General features: G+C 42.5%; 2 protein-coding genes across 3 annotated transcripts; both read left to right on the top strand.

Annotated features, from left to right (window-relative positions):
* Positions 1 to 266: 266 nt before the first annotated feature.
* Positions 267 to 15405, top strand: hrasb (HRas proto-oncogene, GTPase b). Of its 2 annotated transcripts, none has more exons than XM_028584676.1 (6): positions 267 to 613; positions 10370 to 10512; positions 11601 to 11779; positions 13693 to 13852; positions 14621 to 14745; positions 14986 to 15405. In XM_028584676.1, exons 2-5 carry the CDS (start codon positions 10402 to 10404, stop codon positions 14738 to 14740), a joined length of 570 nt encoding a protein of 189 aa, XP_028440477.1. In that variant the 5' UTR covers positions 267 to 613; positions 10370 to 10401; the 3' UTR covers positions 14741 to 14745; positions 14986 to 15405. The 2 variants fall into 2 exon arrangements, with proteins under 2 accessions (XP_028440477.1, XP_028440476.1); XM_028584675.1 differs by having other exon boundaries at positions 10367 to 10512.
* Positions 15406 to 19989: 4584 nt separating this feature from the next.
* Positions 19990 to 20639, top strand: LOC114559685 (tumor susceptibility gene 101 protein). The gene is given in 5 exon segments (XM_075447435.1): positions 19990 to 20031; positions 20136 to 20220; positions 20316 to 20381; positions 20552 to 20593; positions 20596 to 20639. Coding segments are annotated over 5 exon segments (279 nt in total).
* The last annotated feature ends 894 nt before the right edge of the window (positions 20640 to 21533 follow it).

Genomic DNA, 21533 nt, shown 5'->3' with positions numbered 1-21533 from the left:
GGGTGGGGTTGTGCTGTAGGAATTTTGACCTCAGTAATTAAAAAAAAGAAATCTCTTGCCAAATAATAATAAATTAAAAAAAACAACAGGCCTTCATCACCACATTCAAATGATTGCAGCATATGTTTGCAGGGATTTCTTGTCTGTCGCGTTTAAGTGACACTTTGTACACTTGGATTTAAGTACTTCTGGAAGTCAGCTCTTCACGTCTTAACCGACGAGTGTCAATGTTTCCGACAGTATATGAATGCAGCAGTAACATGCACGGTAACCATACTGTCGGTAACCGGGGCGGTTCTATGTTTGATAGAGCTGGGCGTGGGCTCGACACTCCTCATCCCCTCTGCTCTCTGTGGAAGCACATTGTTCAACGCGGGCTCGTTTTACCCAGAACCAATGAATGCCTTGGTGCATTACAGCTACTGAAAATTAAACGCGTTACCAGATAGAATAAGGTGCAGATGCTAAAGACGGCGGGAAGCGGACCGAGAACATTTTGTTTCCTTCTGATAAACGCCAACGTTACAGCTAAGAGGCAACAGAGTTGAATCTTTTTTCTTCTTCACCGGTAGACGAAACGTCGCTCTTGTCGCTAATTAGACCTCTGCTCGTTGTAAGTATGCAGTGCACATTCCTCTGTCCGAAATATGTCGGCACTGACTGTTTCTGTCTAATGGTAACGTTACCGCTTTAAAATGCTTACAGTGTTTGGGCACCGCTGGAGATTGCGGTCCACAGTTAAAACATGTTAGCTAGCTATCATAACATTTGAATTCACGCCCGGCGAGCTTTATCTGTCGAGCTCCACTACTCATGCTTGCTTTTTAGTCTTGGCTACGTATATGGGGAATTGTATAGATTATTAAGTGTGCCTATTGTTGTTGTGTTTAAAAAAAATAATAATAATAATTATCTATTTTGATGAACAGTCTCCCTTGAGTTCGGGGTTTGTAACTTGGTCATGGAGGAATAACATTAACGTTAGACCGCCCTGGATTTCCCCGTCATCTTTAGCTTGAAAAAGAAACCGAAGGCATTCAAATTAACAATGCAATAGTAAGAGGAATTACTTTCTCTCGGCTCTATTTTTGTCCAATAAAGACAACGCTGAGTGTGAGGTTGCTGCTGCCGATATTGGCCACACAGACAAGTAGGGTGACGCCCCGTCACACTGAGTAAAAACTCAATGTATCACTGCGGAAGTTAGATTCCATTACAAGGCATTTAGAAATACTCTGGAAGCTCTCTGCTAAAACAGTTTAGTAAGTTTAAAAGGAAGAAAAAAAAAAGACCGCAATGTACAGTTGGTCGTCACTCAAATGATGACCATAGGGACTGTAGACTAGAGGAGAAACCATTTACCCATCCGCTGACCTAAATCTTTGGCAACATGAATTTGTAGTCATTATACAAAGTATTAGTAATAATCAAGTCAGTGCCTTCTTAGAAAACAAAGCAAAAAGTGTTCAACTTTTGTGTTTAATGTTGATTTATTGACATATGACTGTAACCGACTGCTGTTCACGTCACATCTGTGTATCCATCACAACATCACAGCTGCTGACCCAAGCATCCTATATGAGCGACGTGTAAAAACCACATCGTTTTTCCATGATCATACAGGCTTGAGTACATTGGGCTAAGGAGGTCCAGTGTTACCAGTCGTATGATTTTTGACATCAGCGTCTGTAGGGTCGGAGTGAAGGCAAGAATTCAGGCAGCTGGAAAACAGCTGGAGATAGTCCAGCCAGTGATAGAGGTGTGATGATAATCTCGTGTCCCTTTCTCTGAACAACTGTTAGCCTGGGTGGTGCCCAGCTGCTTGCCAAAATAAGAGTGACTCTTCTGGATGCAACTTTTCATATTGTTTTCATCTGGAGGCTTTTAATGTGTTACATGGGTCGGTTTGAAATTTAAAGATGGCTCAGGATATGCTCTTTTTGTATATTTTTTTTTAATGTTATACTCCTGAGTCGATACTGTTGTTCTTTCTAAGTCTTCGGGTCACGGAGGTTGGTTTTAAATCATTTTTTCTTTGCAGAACTGACAGAACATTTTGCGGGATCTTTTACAGGTTGACTGGTATTTTCTGTAGTGTTTGTGATCCACGTAATGCTTTCTGTGCAGAGCGTTTTCACATGCACTCCCAAACTAAAACAACTGGACAAGATTCATGTATTCTTCTTGATTGCAAAAATCAGTGTTGGGAGTATTGGTGTCTGATGATAAGCCCAATGGCTCCTCTAACTGGCAGGCCTTTGTGTGGAGGTCAGCTGGCCTTTTCATCTCTGCTGCTGCCTCCACCGTCTCACCCTACCCGACAAGCTGAAAGGATGACCCAGTGGGGAAAAGGTCACTTGTACTTCAGTGCTTTTAAAAGCAGCTTGTTTAAGCATGCACACAGACACATGCAGAAACTCTTTTTGTATACATGTTTGTAAGGTAGAAAATCTCAGGAGGAGGAATTGTTTATTTAAGGATTTTCTCCTGAGAGTCTCTTTGATCAAAATTATAGTTTTCATTCATGTTTTTGTATTTTCTCTGGCTTCCTACCCTAGGAGAAGACTTAAATGGATAATGCTGTTTTAAAGCAGACTGATCTCATGAAGCGGCGTATGTATGACACGCCAATTCGTATGCCATTATTGGCGTGTTATCAAGACGCATACTCGCTTTTTAGTGTGTTTATCAACGCCGTTTGGCCTCCATTGACTTACATTACCTTGCGATTGCGTGTGAATTGACGCCGTAGGGGGTAGTATGAAAGGGCGAATCGCCGCGCAGGGAGGTTGGTTGAGGTGGTGGATGGGTAAAACACAGGACTTTCACCCAGGAGAGCGGGGATCGTGTCCCGCGTGTGGCGTTTCCAAAGCCAACACCTTTGTTCTTTTCCTAAACTCGACCGTCGCTTTCTTCTTTTCCTAAAGCCAACCCCGTTCTTTTCCTAATCCCAACCGTTTGTCCGTTTCTTGTTTTCCTAGAACCCGCGTGTGACGTAGTCTCGCGATATCACGCCACGCGGCTTTAGAAAGTAAGTGCCACGTGGCATGTATGTTTACGCTGTGACGTTGCAGACTGCCGTCCACTGTATACAGCGTAGACATACACGCGGATCGCTCATAATGCGTACAGATAACCCGCCACTTGGCTTTGCGTGTATGTTTACGCAAAGTCATGATGCCATGTTGTTTAAAGGGGTTATAGTCCAACAAGTAGATGTTATCTCTCAGTTGATAGACTTCATTTCACTTGTTGTTTCATCGGCCTTAGAGAGCAGAATAGTGATTCCTTCGCTGCAGGTCAACACTTATATTTGGATGCAGTTTAGGAGGATGATGTCATTCATCGGAGAGAGCAGTGGGAGGGAGCGGTGTGCTGTCGAGGCTCTAGGATGGGTCTTGGAGTCTCAGTGTTCGACCGTGATACCTCCCTAGAGAGGGTCTCCTTACCGTCATAGCTCCATTAAAAATCTATTATCTCTGCAGTGGGCTTGTGGCTCTGCCAGTATGGATTCTTTAACCAATTAAGATCTTTAATGGAGAGCAGAATGCATGTTGAGGAAGATGGTCATTCATGTGTCCTCCTCCTTGCACTGTAGGTTTTAAAGTGGTGGGATTGTTTGCCAGGTTATCAGGAACCATAGAAAAAGTAACGAGGTGTTTATTCGCCGTAGTTATCAGAGCTAGGCGGCCGAATTAGCTGGGACAAAGCTGGCGAATGTTGAGCATTTTCATTATTGATTTCTTTATACATTTTTCAGTTTCCAGGTCGACCCCTCCCTCCTGTGGTTTTCTATGCCCTTGGCATATAGTAAGAGTAGCCCTCACCCCTCAGCCACTCTCCTACCATCACCCCTCTCACTGCTCTGTACTCGCACCCACCGTAAGCTGTCATGTAAGATTATCCTCTTGGTCCAGGCGGGGTTCTAGGGTTTCAAAACGAACTGTTAATTTCCCAGGCTGGAGGTTGCGAGCTATAAATAACCCTAAACACAGAATTACTGTAAAGTGCTCTTTGATCAAAAAAAGGAACGGCTCTGCAAATATATTGGGGACTTTGAAATGGAAGAGGTCACAGACTTGTAGATGACAAGATAAAGGCCTTTCTCAGAGCCGTGTGTGTGAGTGAACAGTGGTAGCAGGAGGCATACTCTGTTTAAGGTCAGTGAGTTGATGTGTTAGTGCAGGTCACATCGCTGTGGGGTTATTACTTTTGTCAGGTGCAGTGTATAAAAAGTGGGACGTTGCGTGACCTCGTCGTGGTTGCGTGTAGGTTTTTACAGGTGTACTGTGCAGGTGTAAATGTGGCCAACTGTTGCACATCTGGGGCGAACAAAATCTGCACAGGTTAATCATGCACTGACAGTAATTACTGAACAGTATGAATATTAGGACTGCAGACGAGGGCATGACACCGCTATAGATGCAGGATAACCATCTGTGTGTGCAGAAGTAAAACACTAAAAAACAGACAAAAAGTTTCGTCCCCATGTGTGGATAAAATGATGTAAAAAGATTGACGCGTGCGCTAACGGTTGTGATCTTCAGCGGCTGTGTCCTCAACCATCCTCTCTATCTCCACTAAGCACAGCTCTGTATGAACCCCTACTAACAACAAGTGGCTCTGAGAAAGCGACAACATCGCTATCAATGATTAATTTAGCTATTCATCTCCATATGTATGTGTGGATTATTAATCAGCTGCTGACTTGGCCTAGTTTGAGAAGAGATGGCACGGCTGTCTGTTTTCCTTTCTCCACTTCTCCAGTACCGGGCGCGGGTGTGTTGACTTTATATTTTAGGCTGTACATTTTCAATCGTTTGGCAGGTGTACTCTTGAGATCTGGTTATATAGAAGAAATGTGGCAACCAACCATGTCAGAATCTGGAGAGCTGTGGGTGTGTTAGACTGCAGGTGTCAGTCTGTTTTTGTTTGCTGTATGTGTGTCCTACATTTTCCATCTTTACTGCTTATCAGTTCAATTCAGTGAGTTGTATTGGCATAAAAGCTCTTAAACAATATAGAAAAGGCTTCTGTTTGGGATTTAAGTTTTGGTACATTTTGATCTATATTGGTTATTAAAATAATCACGTGTTTGTGTGCATCATTGTGTCATGGTAAGCAATTATCATTGCCTTGTTTGAGGCAAGTAACACTTTATTTGTATATCACTTTTAAAAGCACGCATTTACAAAGTGCATCACACACAGGTGCAATACATATGAAGAAATAAATAAGAATAAACATGAATAATTTTTTTTTTCAAATACAGCATAAAGGGGGTGTTGCCCTTTACACAAAAGCTAATGTATAAAGGTGGGTTTTTAAAAGACGCTCAAATATATGCTAATGTGTCTGTGCTCATATTAATTGGTAATGAAATAATCGTTCTTTGTAGCCCTAGCACACTCCTCATCCCCTGAAAACCCCACTTTCTCTAACCCCAATGACAAATCTATAATAATGTAACATGTTATTTTGTGTCCTTGCTGTTTCCATCACATTAACCTAGCCCTGATGTGAATCCTTGCCCTGTCCTGAGCTTGTGGCCTACAGGGACCAAAGGTGTTCCAGCGTCTGTCTGCCCTGCATAAGTCTCTCCGCGCAGCTGCTGTTTTATTTGGAGGAGGCTGTAAGGAGCGAGGCTGGCTCTGCGGCTCTGCCACGGTCTCTGTACTCCAGCCAGGGTGGGCTGCACTGTGTACCAGGTTGATTTATTTACAGTGAGGGAAAAGGAAGCTAAATGTTTGGCCACAAGACTGAGGATTCAGGATAATTCCCTTCCTGTTGCGCTTGAGAATTATAGCAGTGAGGGTGTTTTTACAAGGAGACCATTGTTGATATTGGTGACGTTGTTCAGAGCTACCTGTTCCATTAGGGCGAACAATGACTTACGAGATCAGGGAATCGTTGCAGGAACATGTGTGTCTGTGTGATTGAATGAGAGCAGCTAAATGGTGTCTTTAGTTAGCAAATCTGCTTTCCTGTCAATCATTAACATCGGGCAGCCAGTCTTGGTCTTGGCTAATCTAAGTCTGCCCCCACATCCGCATAGTCACACTTCTCGGACACAAATAACACAACGTTTTTACAGAGAGGTGGTGAGAAAAATATAAATAAATCACTTTTATTTGTCACATCGTATGGGGTACACTTCCAGTGAAATGTTACCCTAAACGCTCCTTCAAGGTCCCATGACGTGGTGCTCTTTGGATGCTTTTATATAGACCTTAGTGGTCCACTAATACTGTATCTGAAGTCTCTTACCCGAATTTCAGCCTTGGTGCAGAATTACAGCCACTAGTGATAGTCCCACAATGAGCTTTCCTTAGTGTGTGCCATTTCTGTGTCTGTAGCTATTGAGGAGGAGAGGGGGGTGCAAGGTGGAGGGTGGGGGTGTGGCCTTGACCAACTGCCACTTTGCTCGTTTGAAAGCCATGATGTCTCTCTCTCATGGGTGGGCCAAATTCTCTGGGCGGGCAAAGCAGAAAAAGGGGAGGTAACCTTGCTCCTTATGACACAGCCCTGGGGTGCTCCACGGTTAAGGATGAGAGCTGCCTACCTGGAAGTCAAGGATCCACATGCACAGTTAGGTGTTTAATCCCAGATAGCTTCCTTTCTTTTACGGGTGAGATAAGGTGGCGTGGAGAATGTGTGCTATGGCGTCTTCCGTTGATCGTTTGGAACGGAAGGCAAACTGTAATGGGTCCACTGTGCTAGGTAGTGAGGAGCATACGTGATCCTTGACCAGGCGTTCAAGGCATTTCATCACTACGGAGGGGAGTGCCACAGGGCGGCTGTCATTCGGGCCGACTGATCTTGTTTTCTTGGGCACAGGAATGATGGTGGACTTCTTAAAGCATGTGGATATAACCGACGAAGCCATTGACAGGTTGATTATCATTGTCACTACCGGCACTAGTTGATCGGCACTGTGGGTGTCACGATTCTCCAAATCCTCGATTCGATTACATTTTTGATTCTACGGTCACGGTTCGATCAGATTGTTACATTTTTATTTTTTATTACATAGCACAGGTTGAATTGCCATTTTTAGACTAGACTTTAATGCAATATAATATCTGACCTTTGTTTGCAATGTACCACACTACATTGTCAAATTTAAAACCTGTATTAACAACATAATGTAACAATAACTTCTATCTATAACCTGCCATCTAGTTTCTCCATTACTGGGGAGTTGAGTTTTTTTGGATGCTTTTGCATGTAGTCCTTTCATTAAACTGTCCAGTGTTCATGTCACCAGTTACTTCTCTCTTTCTAACAAGTTGAGTTTAAGATTCACTCCAGCTGTGTGTGTGTGTGTGCTCCCTTGGGAGACAAAGCACAAGAGAGAGTGTGTGTATGTGTTCTGCTCAGGATGGCTGAAGCGCTGTTGTTTACCACTCTATAGTGAGCGAGGAGTTTGCTTAACAGAGCTACACGGAGTGCATTTTATGTTTATGGATGACACTTGGTTCTCTGGACAAGGTAAAACAGCATATGTGACCCGCGGTGCTCATGAAATCCTGACAGATTGATTACACACTCTTAGCAGGTGGGTCAGGTTAGTGATTTTCTTCTTGAGCTCACTTAAGGAACGTTCAGCAAAGTGAGACACTGTCGATGAACAGGCCGAGATGTTTAACCCGATGTGACCTTATTTCACTCCAAACTATGGGATGTATGACAGACTACTTTTGAAGTGCAATTTAAGGCTGCTTTGGGTGTTAAGGTGGTGCAGATGTAGATAACTGTTTCTAACAGGATATAGTATGATTTGGATGTCATTACTGTAATTTTGTGTTGAAAGTGGCGATGACACTGTTCAATTAAATTCAAAGTATAAATTGTAAAAATGTCTGAAAGTGCCCATATTATGGAAAAAAAAAAACTTTTTCTGTGATTTGGGGTGTTATTTTGGGTCTCTGGTGCTTCTACACTCATATAAACTTGGAAAAAAAACATCCATGCTGTTTTGAGTGAGATACGTTTTCTTAATGTATCCTGCCTTCGGTCTCCGGGTGAGCTGGTCAAACTCGGCAGGGCCGTCTACGTCATCGGCCAAAACCGTTGGTGTGCGCTAACCACTTTAGCTAATACCACATCAGCTAACTGTTTGTTCCTCCAACTTCGGTCAGTACAAAGCAGGGTTAGCCGGGAGACTTCTTCTAAACGAGGGCACACTTCCAACTTTGCGTGGAATACCTGCAGAACAGGGACATGTAAGTAGTTCTATAGTGTTGTAGCAGTGTGTTGCCATTGAGAACGAGGTGGCTAACCGCTAGCAGCGCTAGCTTCTAGCTAGTAGTCCTTACCTAGCTACTGCGCATGTGCGACTCCCAACAAAGATGGGATAGAAGTGCGATGCCTCACTCCGTAGCTAAAACAGAGACCTGAACACACAGGGTGAAAAGACGAGCTGCGGAAATGTGCAGTACAACAAAAATAGCGTGTTTTTTTGAAAATGAAACCATGTAAACCTATTCTGGTACAACCTCAAAATACAATTATGAACCTGGAAATGAGCATAATATGGGAACTTGAATTCAAGTTTTTGGTCACTTCTGTCAAACAAAAAGTGAAACTAAAGTGCCAATCCTGGGAGGTACAGGAATTCCAGTGATGTTTCTCTAAGCTCTGATGACATTGCTGTGATGACGTGACCTGACCACTCATTGTTGTCTGCACAATGTCAAACTGAAGCTATAACCACGGGAGGCTCCTGCGGTTGCCATGGGCCTCCCAGCAGACCAAAGTTAGCCATAGGTTTTAGTCACACTAGCCCTTAGCTTGTATTTCATTTCACCTAGCAAAATCTCCATGATAGCTTCATGTCTCTCTAACTCTGACTCATCATGTGCCATCATGTCTACTGCAGGGCTGGTATGAGATCGTTTTCAGGTCATAGGCTAGATTTGGTAATTGCTTAGCAAAGGTGATACATTTGCAGTAAGCTTAGTCACACTGTGCCACTGTATGTATGTAGTGGAAACACCCATATGACTACTTTTGCTGCAAGTTGACTCAACATGACTCAACAATTTCACTGATTAGCAGTGATGTTGGGATCTGTGTGTGTGTCTTTGTATTGCCTTGTGTCTATTTATGGACATACATGTGTGGTCTGACTCCAGAGTTGACATTGTGATAGAACAGTTTGCATATTCTGTAAATTCCCACATTTTGAGTATGCCTGGTCCTTCTGGTAAAATCGAAAATTGTTTTTTCTTCACTGCTTACTTCCACCCAGCCATTTTACAACATCTCGACCTGTTGACTACAAAATACTCCTCGCAACTAAATTATTTCAAAATCTTTTAATTAATAGTTTCTTAGATGTGAAGAATGGCTTTTGAGCCCATTTATCTTTTGGATGATTAAGAAGAACGATGTTTTTTCCAATTCAGAACTGTACTTAAAATTGTACTTGTCCATGTTGGAACTGCTTTACTTAAATTTTTCCAGATACACTCTACTGTAGGTCCATTAATTCATGTAAAGGTGATGTTTAGGCCAACCTGTGTTGTGTAAGTTTTAACCTACAGAAAATGGATATCACTCATGTTTTCTCAAGAGACCGACATGTTTCTTTAATAACATGTCTTGATTTATAATCAGAGCAGCCCTGTTACATCGACTAGACCTCTTAAGTGGGTTCAGTGGGTCCATAGGGGACAACTGCAGGCACACCTGGAGTCATAAAATCCTCTTTTAGGCCCCTCATTCTGTTACTATGGATTGATCCCTATGGAAGAAGCAAGGCAAACCAACAAACAGGTCATAGCAAAAAGCATAGCTTTGTTAGTATTAGTGAATAGTGAGTGTTGAAAAGGAAGAACGGTGCAGATATTTAATTTTTTTTTTGACACATTTCGCTTTCAAAATGTTTTTTGTTCATTGTGTTTTTCCTCATTGGTTGCTGTATTTTTCAGATTTTTTTTGAAATTTGATAATTTTGCTCTGGCATCTGTCACAGTGGTTTCAGCCTGAGTTATGAGGACCAGTCTGCCAGTGGCATGCCCTTTCTTTTTCTCCCTCGCTGCCTCCCTAGCTCTCCCTCTCATACACACTCTCTGCTGCTCACACTGAGCGGGAGAGCATTGGAACATTGAGTACCTTCAGCACATTTTTCACATTCCCATTTGAGGGTCTCAACCTTAGCCCCCACCACACACACACACACACACACACACACACACACACCAAAACCACTGATGTCTCTCACCACTGGGCAGCAATGGTTGTGGACCACATCATGGCAGTCCAGTGGCAGAGAATAGCCTGTCAAAGCTCTGTGTATGTCTGTTGTTGTGTCCAAACCCGATAATCTCAGAGTGCTAACCTGCACCTTTCTTCTCTCCAGCAGCGGTGTGTGTGTGGTGAGCAGCAGCGGCAAAGATGACGGAGTATAAGCTGGTGGTGGTGGGAGCTGGAGGTGTGGGCAAGAGTGCACTTACCATCCAGCTCATCCAGAACCACTTTGTGGATGAGTATGACCCCACCATAGAGGTAGGACTCACTTCTGCATGTCTTACACATTCTTCTTGTGGGAGGCGTATTGGGTATTGGGGTTGAAAGGTAGACAAGGGTCGATTGTATTGTTAAAAAAAGAGAGACCGCTCAGTCTAACGATCAGACGAAATTCCTAATTTTCTTTTAGGAAGAAATATTTACTCCGCCCTTCTGTAATTCTTAGCTATATTTTCATGGAAACAAGACACTGAACAAGATTGCAGACATTGCAAAGAGGAGAGTGAAGCTTGTGAGAATGTTTCCTCCTCTCTTTTTCTCCACTCTCTCCCTCTCTTTCTCACCACGCCTGCCTCTGGCCAGACAATGTCCTTTTTGTGTATTTGCATTCCTGGCCCCTATGCTCTAACAAACAAAGGGACGGCACTCGATGTTTTTGTGGCTGCGTGTTGGAAGGCTAAACATTGGCTCCGATACCCTGCTCCTCTGATCTCTAGATGTGCATCGGACCCGGAAGTGGACAGGGAATTAATAACCCATACGTCTTGATACACATACAATCAACATCATATCTCTGTGTGTTTTGTATATGGACATGTTGCTTAGCACTGAATAGCCAAGGCCAAAGATGCAACAATAGGGCCGGGCACCGAACTTCTATACTTTTTAGGAACCGACCGAATTGCCTCCATAGTATCGAGTAGCGAAAAATGCCTCGTAATTCAATACCAAATTTCGATACCTTAGGAGTAAATCTCAACGTCGGTTAGCAAATAAGCATGCAGCTTGCTTCTACGAAGAGCTAATAATGCTGGTGATTGGCTGTCGACACGTCGAGGAGGCATGCAGGAAAAACTCTACGTTACGCACAGACGGGGCTCGTGCGTTTGCGTGTGTTGTATTTTGAGAGGATTGACTACAGTAAAAAAAAGAGATTTGTACTGTAATGTTGTAATTTATTTTTGTTAAAATGTTCCGCATCTCAAGTTTCAGGTCAAGTCTGAAGTCGCACACAGTGTCTCAAATTCTACCTGAACCATCCGTTTTGTTTGACTTTTGTAAGATTGCTCATTCACACATTTTTACCACCTCTTTTTAATTGTTGGACTTTGTCCCCTTTTCTGCAGGACTCGTACAGGAAACAGGTTGTGATTGACGGGGAAACCTGCCTGCTGGACATCCTGGACACTGCAGGTCAGGAGGAGTACAGCGCCATGAGGGATCAGTACATGAGGACAGGGGAGGGTTTCCTCTGTGTCTTCGCCATCAACAACACCAAGTCTTTTGAGGACATTCACCAGTACAGGTGCGTGTGTAAGAGTGAGGCAGAGAAAGATGGTTTGGGTTTAGGGATGCAGGGGCACCACAAATCATGACAATAATTTTTAGCATTATGAGATCTGTTGTTGCAGATGTGAACCTGTGTATTCACTGGCCAGTCGGGGGTGGAGTTCAGACACAAAATCATTTCTGTTAGTTCTCTCTCCAAGGTTCTGTGTATGTGTATTTTTGTATTCAGTGTGTGTTGCAGGGACTCCCATGGGGTCTGGTTAGAGAGGGGGTGTGTATACGTATGTGTGCCAGCTCTCTGCAGTAGTTGGGTGATGTCATGCTGTAGCGTTTAACACGGCTAAAGAAAGCTTAGCCCCCAACTGGAGGATTACAGCACGATGCCAATGAAATCGATCCTGACTCAATTAGGGGAGCGGGGAGAGGTAGCACTTTCAAGGACAGGGAAGGAGAAAGGGAGGGAGCGGGGAGAGATTCAGCTGGAGATGACAGTATTCTCCCTCTTTGCCACATTTTGTCTTTCTCATCACATTAGACACCCACTTGCCAGTCTAGCAGGTAGCAAGTAAAAGAGGCTGCATATTTACTTTGCCACCTCCTCTACAGATTTGCAGGGTTTTTGAGTTTCTTACACACACATTTGTTTGTCTTATTGCCACTGTAGCCCAGCCTTTTTGGGGCCTGGCTTTAACACAACTGCAAGTATCACTGTAAAACAATTGTGCAACTTGTGAAAGTGTGCATGGATCTTTAGTTGGATGCTAGAATAGGTGGTGGCTCGGTTAGAGCTGTTGAGTTATTTAAAGATCTGTTGTCTATTTTACTGGCAAAAATAGTCAGAGGAATTTTTGCGAAACTGTTGGCACATACTGGCATGGTACGTGCTTAAAACCAGCTTAAGGCAATTTCTTCTTTAATTTGAACCAGCCAGCAGTATTCTACCGTACTCAAGAATGCACCAAATTGATAAGATTATATCTTCTTTTGGAGTTTTCTGTAATTTTATTGAAATTTATTGAAAACAATTCTGATACAGGATATAAAATCCTCTATTCCAGACTCCCACTCCCAAACAAACTTCTTCTGGAAGCTCGTCTCATGATTTTACCGCACGGAGTGTGAAAAAATTCTTTTCAGACAGGCATGTTCTAGGTTTGATTACATTTTTTTTTTTTTATTTTGCACCTGGGTAGCACACCTGGTGGAGTGTGCGCCTCATGTACAAAGGCTCAGTCCTTAGCGCAGCGGCTGCAGGGTTCAATTCCGACCTGCGGCCCTTTGCTGCATGTCATACACCATCTCTCTTCCCTTTCTGGTCTTAAGCTGTCCTGTCAATAAAGACCTTTTAAAAAATGCCAACAAAATAATCTTAATAAAAAAGAATATGCCAGTTAGACTTGAAATACCTGCCTCACCAGCATATAACAAGGCAATGGTCTACACAGGGTAACATGTGGAACTGTGGTTATAAACGCCATTAGCAGTGTTGACTGCAGATGGGCAGGGCTGACTGTAGGCGATGCATCCTGCTGTACTGTGGCTTAGGGAGAAGAAGGGCTGAGCTTATAGATTGATCTGACCCACTCCTCTCACTCAGTTCCCCCTGGCTGTCTGGCATTTGGTGCTGGCTGCTGTAGTGATGAGGTAATGCTGTTCGCAGTCTGCCTGTTGTCCATCCCTCCCCCTCCCTGCCTTCCTCTCCACCTCTCTCCTTCAGCAGTGCAGCACAGCCAAGCACCGGCGGGCCCTGGCTCTTCCTCAGGGTCCTAGAGCTCCCTGGGTGGTTGGCTCAGCAGTGCTGGAGCGGCTGTTGTTCATGAAGCAGGGAGGATATGTCACCGTGACTAAATGCAAAAGCTGGGGTGGGTTAAGGAAAAGTTTTGCAATTAAATGTCAACTATGGCAATTTTCTTGTCCTGCAATCCACAGAGAACAGATCAAACGTGTGAAGGACTCAGACGATGTTCCCATGGTGCTTGTGGGAAACAAATGTGACCTCCCGGCACGCACGGTGGACACAAGGCAAGCCCAAGAACTTGCCCGCTCTTACGGCATCCCTTACATCGAGACCTCTGCCAAAACACGACAGGTAGGTAGTGAACAAGAAGCACACACCCACAATACTATACGTGCACTTTAATGGGAGAACCCTTTCTCTCTCCCTCTATCTCTGGTATTCAAAATTACTTTTCAAATTCCATTGGTATGTTAATTTTTCCTCCCATCTTTGCAAGCCACAAAACTCAGATTATATGTATATTTGAAGTCCCCCCCCCATCCCCGTGCTGTATCATACTGTAGTAAACAAGTTATGACAGTGTTTTAGTATAGCTCTGTAGTTTTACATTTTGCATGCGTATTCAAGCACATGAAGAGCAGTGAATGGCTCGCGGTAGTGATTTGTGTTGCTGGAAACATTTTATTATGCCGCAGGCAATGACTCATAGCCAGGTTACCTTGGCCTGAGAACAGAGCTACAGTATTTGAAAGGCTTTATAAGGACAAGTCGCCGCACAGCTCCCCCTGTCTCTGACTCACTGTCACACATAACGTAGGTACATATAGACTGTCGCATTCATCATTGAACTCGCAGAGAGTCAGTCATTCAAACAGAAGAGTACAGTGTGCAAAGACTTGTCTTTTAATCATTAAGATGCCTTGATTAACGCCGTCTGAAATATCTGGGTTGCCATAGTGATGTTGCCAGGCCTCTCAATGGTGAGTACACCGGAGAGGTTTGCTGTCAGTTATAAGGGGTGCATGCCGTGTACTCCACTTATAATGCACCGTTATAAGGGCCCGATCTTTCTGTAACGTGTGTGTGTGTGTGTGTGTGTGTATGCGTGTGTGTTTACAGGGAGTAGAGGACGCCTTCTACACACTGGTTAGGGAGATCAGACAGCATAAGCTGAGGAAGCTGAACCCACCTGATGAGAGCGGTCAGGACTGTATGAGCTGTCGCTGTGTGGTATCGTGATGCAGGTGAGACATCTCCAGAAATCCATTTTCATCTTTGACAGTTGACACGGTCCTATGGGAAGTCTCTAAATGAGTCTGTTATACTGAAACTCGTATGTCTTTTTATGCATAGGACGGTCCATTGTAGGTGAAAATAAATGTGAAACCTCAGTTTAACTTTTCACTGTGTCTCAGTTTTCCCAGGGAACAATAAAATGGCGCTAACATCTGTCCCCCCCCTTCTTGTGTCATTTCATTCCACAGCTGACTGTTGGCACGTTGAGGGAAAAAAAAAATGCTACAGCGCGTAGTGGCAGCATGGACTTAAAGATAGAAAGATAAAACGACTCAATGATGAAATATAAACTTTTTTCAAAAAGAGGAGGAGTGAAGCAAAAGCTCTCAAGGAAACCACCAGAGCTGACTGAACCATAGACCTTCATGGAAAGGAGGGTTTGGACTGTTGCCTAAGTGGCTACCTGAAATAGCCCAGTCCGGCCCCTGTTTTTTGGTCCACACGTCGACCTGTGAGCAACACCACTAATGACTCTTTTTCACCTCCAGTGTGGTCTCGCTGGGTAGCTCAACAAGTTTCCTGCTAACTTATTGTTTTCAGTCTCAACACTGGTCTTAAAGGGGGTGTTTCCGACCTCCTCCCACCTTGAAAGCCTAATTCCATCCCCCCTCTCCTGCCTGCCTGCCTGCCTGCCCGCCCACTGGAAGGACTGACTGACTAAATGGAAAGGACTGGAATGGACGTTTAGTTGCCCGAACACCTCTTATAAATAACCCCCCAATCCCACTCTACCTGCCTTTGGTTTCCCCTGAATGGCTGTGTAGTCCCTTCATTATACTGGATACACGGGGGGGGAGGCTGACATGGGAATGACTAGAATTTGTTGTTGTTGTTGTTGTTGTTTGTAACCGTTAGCCTAGCTGTACAGAATCTTGATTTTGTTTTTGATGTGGAACATTTCATTTGTGATTGCCGAATTTGAAAGTCACAGAGCAATATGTGGGGTTTATTATAGATGGCACCTGGTTTTGACTTATTTGATGACATGCCCGAAATAGTTGAAATTCCTTTTTGGGATAAAAATGTTGAATGGAGAATGGATTGATTGATTGATTGATTGATTGATTGATTGATTGATGAAATTCCAGATTACAGCTGCCTTCTCTCCTTACAGATGTTTGCTTTGCTACAGTAAGCGTCGTCTTTGTGGAATAATAATAGTAATGGCTAGTGTACGTAGGTTCTGGTGCAATCGGATTCTTTACTGTCCAATTTACACAAGTATTTGGAATAATCCACCTCTCATTGCTACTTGTTTTACTTTTGTCAAGGAAGGAGGGGTACTGTGCATGGAAATGTAGTTGTCATCTCTCTAGTTGCTAAAGCTGGAGAGGTGGCCTGTAGAAATGGGACCCCTGCACTTGTACAGTTATACATGACTGGTTATGGTTTTAGTCTAAATGACAACCAGTTGATTTTTTTTGTTCTCTTTTTTTTGCATTTCATTACAATAACTGTATGCTATACAACTCTTATTTACTACATTGTGATAACAGCATTTTTTTTTAGATTGCCAAGAATCACTGCTTGTGGATAATAAGGCTCAGGAATCAGGGTCCAGGAAAGTCTCAGCTGACAGTCCTGGAAGGATGTCACCAGTTAGCTTTGCAGAGTGTAACACACAAGTCCAGCCTCAGAGTCAAACTTCGGTTTTTCCACACACCATACTATCCTCAAACTGCTTCTCTTTCTCTGCCACCTCAGCTCTTCAACGGAACAATAACCGCTCAGGTGCTAACCATGTCAGACCCATATTTACTGTATATGTGGGACTATTGTGTTTACTAGGCGATGGATATTGGGTTTTGGGAGTGCATCGCTTTGTTTCCTAATACTGACTAGCTTGTGCTCTCCACAACTGCATTCGTTTGCTGCCTAAATGGAAAAAGACTGCTATGTGTTTACTTTGCCTTATCTGTTAGCTAGTTTGTACCTCATATATGCAGCGAGCTCTACCTGAGAATTATGTTTTCTGTTGGCTGCATTGTATTGTTTGTTTGACTTTGTGTGCAACTAAAATCAATATAGAAGTGTGTTGAGTTTAGACATGCGCTGTATAGCATTTGAAAGATGAGGCAAGTCCCTGAAAACACTACACTGTGTGTGTGTGTGTGTGTGTGTGTGTGTGTGTGTGTGTGTGTGTGTGTGTGTGTGTGTGTGTGTGTGTGTGTGTGTGTGTGTGTGTGTGTGTGTGTGTGTGTGTGTGTGTGTGTGTGTGTGTGTGTGTGTGTGTGTGTGTGTGTGTGTGTGTGTGTGGGGGGGGGGTTGGGTTGGGGTTCTATAATGGCATGTGCATCTGAATGTGACTGTTTCACAAGACTGGAAACCAACACAGTTTAAGAGCCCAGTAGAAGCCAAGTTGTCTAGCTCTCATGTTCTCATGTTTCATTCCCAATACATTGGAACATGTGATGGTGATTACTAGATATTGTTACTTTAAATCCAGATTGTACTTAAACAATTCAGAGAATTGGACATGCATGATAAATGTATGGGGTTCCAGGCACTACAGGCAGGTTTTGGCAACAAGCTTCAGATGCAGACCTCAAAGAAATCTCAGGCCACTTCCATGAAAGACTGTCTCCTTTTCAAGGTAAACAAAATGTTTATTTCTGACCTAATTGATTTTGTACAGTTAAAGTAACCCTTTTCACTCAAAACATGGCTTAAAGAAATATGATCGGTCTAGTTACTGTGTGGATGGTAGTGGTCAAGTTGGGTTTTTTATCAGTTAAGTGTTCATTTCTCTGCTTGGAGGAAGGAAATGAACTGTGAATGTGTTTTACTCTTTAGATATTATTTGAAAGAAGCCTTGTGTTTAAAATGTACAATATGCAGGAGTTGATCCTCAGTCCCACTTTTGGCTGTGTTGTTCCTAACTTTTATTTTTCACCCATTGTACTCAAACCTTTTAATGAAAAAAAAGAAAAAAAAAAAAAAGAGTGTGGCGTTTGTAACCTGTAATTACAGTCCTAATAGTATGCTTGTCCTCTCCCTGTCAATCTGTAAACAGTACATCCATGATAATTATACATAGAATTCCACAAATCTATGTATTCAAATTCCCGTGTTATTAAAATATCGGCGTCATGTTACCACAGGGAAACTCCAGCCAGCGAACCACAAGTATACATGTCAGAAAACCTGGCGAGCATGACAAAGACTGTACGGACCATTGGGAGTTTTGCACAAGGATACAGTGGGCTCAAGGGCTTGTTTATCCCTTGCAAACTGTGGATGGAGGTGTGGAAGGAATTTGTGAAAATGTCAACTGTTTAGCTATTTAAGATGTATTTACTCTTTGGAAATGTGGCAAATGTATTGCGGGACAGGAATAAAGATGTCAAGATGAAACGGTCTTTGGTCCCTCAACTATCTGAACTCTCACATGATGTTCCTCTCAAATTTGAGATTTGCTTCCACCTGCAGGTTGCTCTGCATATCGTATTTGAAAGTATGACAAACCGAAAGAAAAAGGAAATGTTTGCAATGTACAGTTTTAAATAATTAACTTATTCAGCTAGTATGAAATCAGCTGGACTATATATATGACAAATATGTTACCCTGTTTGAATGGGAGGATCATGATGTATGATTGTGTGATTTACACAACACGGGCAAGTACAGCTGTGATGAAGGTTCAAAGAACATGATATCATAAATGTGTTTACACAAGAGCTTTACCATGAGCAATGTCATTTAGGGAAGTTTTAGGTCACACACAGGTGAACAGGGCAGACCTGTCTTCTTGTTGCTAATTTAAAGCACTTTAATGCCCAAAGAAAAAAAACAGATATTTGCCTCAAAACCCAACTAATGTAAATCAATTAATACATTTTTATTTGTCACATAATCATAGAAGGTACAATTCCAGTGAAATGTAATCCTGTCAGTTCCTTAAATGTGTGCATTAAAATCTGTTTAAATAGAACAGGAATAGCAATAAACGTATGATTTGGGGGGGGGGAGGCAGGGAGAAAAGGCTGTTCCTTGGGATGTGTGTGTGTGTGCGTGCGCGCGCCTGCGCGCATTTTGGTCACTTCCAGCAACTGAGAAGGAAGAAAGAAGTATGAAAGAAATACTGCCTAGTGGACTGAAAGAAAGCAGGTCAATGAAGCATGGAATAAGAATATTACTGATTTACAGTTTTACATATTTTCTAATTATATACGAGTAAATGTTAAATGCAAGATGAAATCTGATAGACTCAGACTGAGCTAAATGTATAGATATTGGAAATCTCTAGTACAAAGTTAAAATATAACAAATATGCGCATTCAAAACGGAGCCTTTGGAAGTTCTTTGCTTTTTATTACTGCTGTTTCATTTTACTATGTATGCTAACCCATATGCTGCCACTGGAATACATGGTTTGACATTGCAGGTCAATATAATAAGCATTATTTACACTGTAGCACTTTGCAAATATGACTAAGTACTGAATAGATGTAAAAGGGAGTGATGAGACACATGTAATAATTATACTGTTTATTGATACCCAGTGGGGAAATTACAATTTACACTCTGTTTGTTAGAAATCACTACACACAGGCCTGAAATACACACAGACTTGATGCTCAGGACCTATTCATGCACAAATGGAGAGATGTCAGAGTGAGTGGGCTGCCAGTGCTGGGCCAGCACCCTGAGCGGTTGTTACGGTGCCTTGCTCAAGAGCACCTGGACGTGCCCAGGAGGTGAACTGGCATTTCTCCAGCTACCAATCCACACTGTACTTTGGTCCGTACTACGGACTGAGCTACTGCCACCCCAAACTACAAATACTGTTGTACGGGGCACAATCAGTATGATTTATTGTAATCCTATTACTGATCCTGATCCAAGAGATTAGACAGTTTAAACATCCAAACAACATTCAAAGCATGGCTCCTAAACCAGTCATATATTAGCATTATGAAAAATAATATACATCTATTGGTTTATGCCGTCACTGTTCTATTCCCTTGTCATGGCTTGAACAACCATGTAGCCTAGTTTTTGCTTTTCAGGGCAGATGATTTGCATAATTGTGGGACTGTTCTGTCAGTCACATGCTTTCAAACGTCATAAAAGATAAAAGAAGACAATTATCCATAAACCCATGACAGATAGAAAGCCAAGGGTTGGTGAGTGTAGGTGATTGAAAAGATTCACAGAAAAAGTGATATTTTCCTTTTGGATAAACCCTTATCATGCCACACTTTGAGGATGTGATTAAGAAAATGCTCCCTAAGGTAAGAATAATCATCGATTGAAAGAAGAATGAATTCTCTCTAAATTAAACTTAAACAACAAATTGTATAGAATCCATGTATGTGTGTGTCTTTTGATTTTGAAGACATATCATCGCAAACATGTGGCCCATGAAATATATGTTGCGTTGCATCACTTCAAAAGCCTTGTGCCCATGATGGATAAATACGGTAAGAAGCAAAATAACAGCTAACTATCTGTTGCTGAACTTATTTAACATATAGAACATTTCAACAAGTGCTCTAAATGATTGATTTTTTTACAGTTTACAATGATGGAACCACAAAAAACTTGATGAGTCTAACCGGAACTATTCCTGTCATGTTTGCAGGTAACAATGACTTTACATTTCATACTCCACCCTAAGAAACAGCTGAATTATTTTTAGAAGCAGACTTTGATGTGGATTCTAAATAATTTGAATAAGGGAAAAAAAAAAAGAGGAAGCTCATAATCTCTCAGAATATGATAGTAAAATACCTTCTCCCTCTGTTCTACAAGACCAGACCTACAACATCCCAGTATGCCTGTGGTTTGAGGAAAGCTACCCCCAAACTGCTCCCATCTGCTATGTCAGACCCACACGTGAGATGATGTTTCTCAGTGGAAAGTATATCTCCAGCAATGGTGAAGTCACACTACCTTACCTCGAGGAGTGGAAGAATGTAAGAAATGAATTATTGTATTCTTTGACAGGGCTGCATGGAAAAAGAAAGATGGCATCAGGGTTATTACTGATGTTTGCTGGCACTAACATGTACAGAATGATGTGGTTTAGAGCTTAACTGCCATGCCACACTGGCGTAGGGCTGCCACATCTTAGTCGATTAGTCGACTAATCGGTCGTTTTGGTCTTAGCCGACTAAGATTTCTTTAGTCTAGTCATTTTTAATGCTTATTCATGCTTAATTACTCATTTCCAAGAAACTTATGAGCACATTTATGGTAAACACAAGATTTAAAGTGGTGCTTTTGCAGGATTAATTGTGGAGAAACTCAGTTTTACAGATGGTTAATTAACTACATTTATATTGTGCTTTTCTAGTCTTAACCACCTCTCAAAGCGCACAGCTCTGTCAATTAAATCAACTAATCGATTAGTCGACAAAATTGTTTAAGTGTTAGTCGACTAAGAATTTCTTTAGTCGTGGACAGCCCTACACTGGTGTGACTTTTTCTTTCTCCTATCAGAGCGAATGTGACCTAATGACCCTACTGAGGGTGATGGTTGTCATGTTTGGAGAAATCCCTCCTGTGTGCATGCAGTCTCATCCAGAGACCGAAGAAGCCCCTTGTAAGTAACACTCATACAGACAGACGCAAGCCTCCATGTATTTTCAAAACAACACTATCTGTGCCCTAGATACAAGTTGATGTTGATAAGACAGATCCAAGATTCAAGCCACACCTGATTCAGAGTGAATCTAGGTTCATCGTTCATAAATCTAGGGCAGGAAACACTGTCCCACTGTCAAAATGTTCG

The sequence above is a fragment of the Perca flavescens genome, chromosome 8 (genome assembly GCF_004354835.1).
Source record: "Perca flavescens isolate YP-PL-M2 chromosome 8, PFLA_1.0, whole genome shotgun sequence".
In the NCBI taxonomy this organism is placed as follows: domain Eukaryota; kingdom Metazoa; phylum Chordata; class Actinopteri; order Perciformes; family Percidae; genus Perca; species Perca flavescens.
This window is presented reverse-complemented; position numbering and strand designations above follow the sequence as displayed.

Coding starts and splice junctions, on each gene's coding strand:
- hrasb (XM_028584676.1), top strand. CDS start 10,402: ATGACGGAGTATAAGCTGGTGGTGGTGGGAGCTGGAGGTGTGGGCAAG. Junction 10,513..11,600: donor AGTATGACCCCACCATAGAG/GTAGGACTCACT, acceptor CCTTTTCTGCAG/GACTCGTACAGGAAACAGGT. Junction 11,780..13,692: donor GAGGACATTCACCAGTACAG/GTGCGTGTGTAA, acceptor TGCAATCCACAG/AGAACAGATCAAACGTGTGA.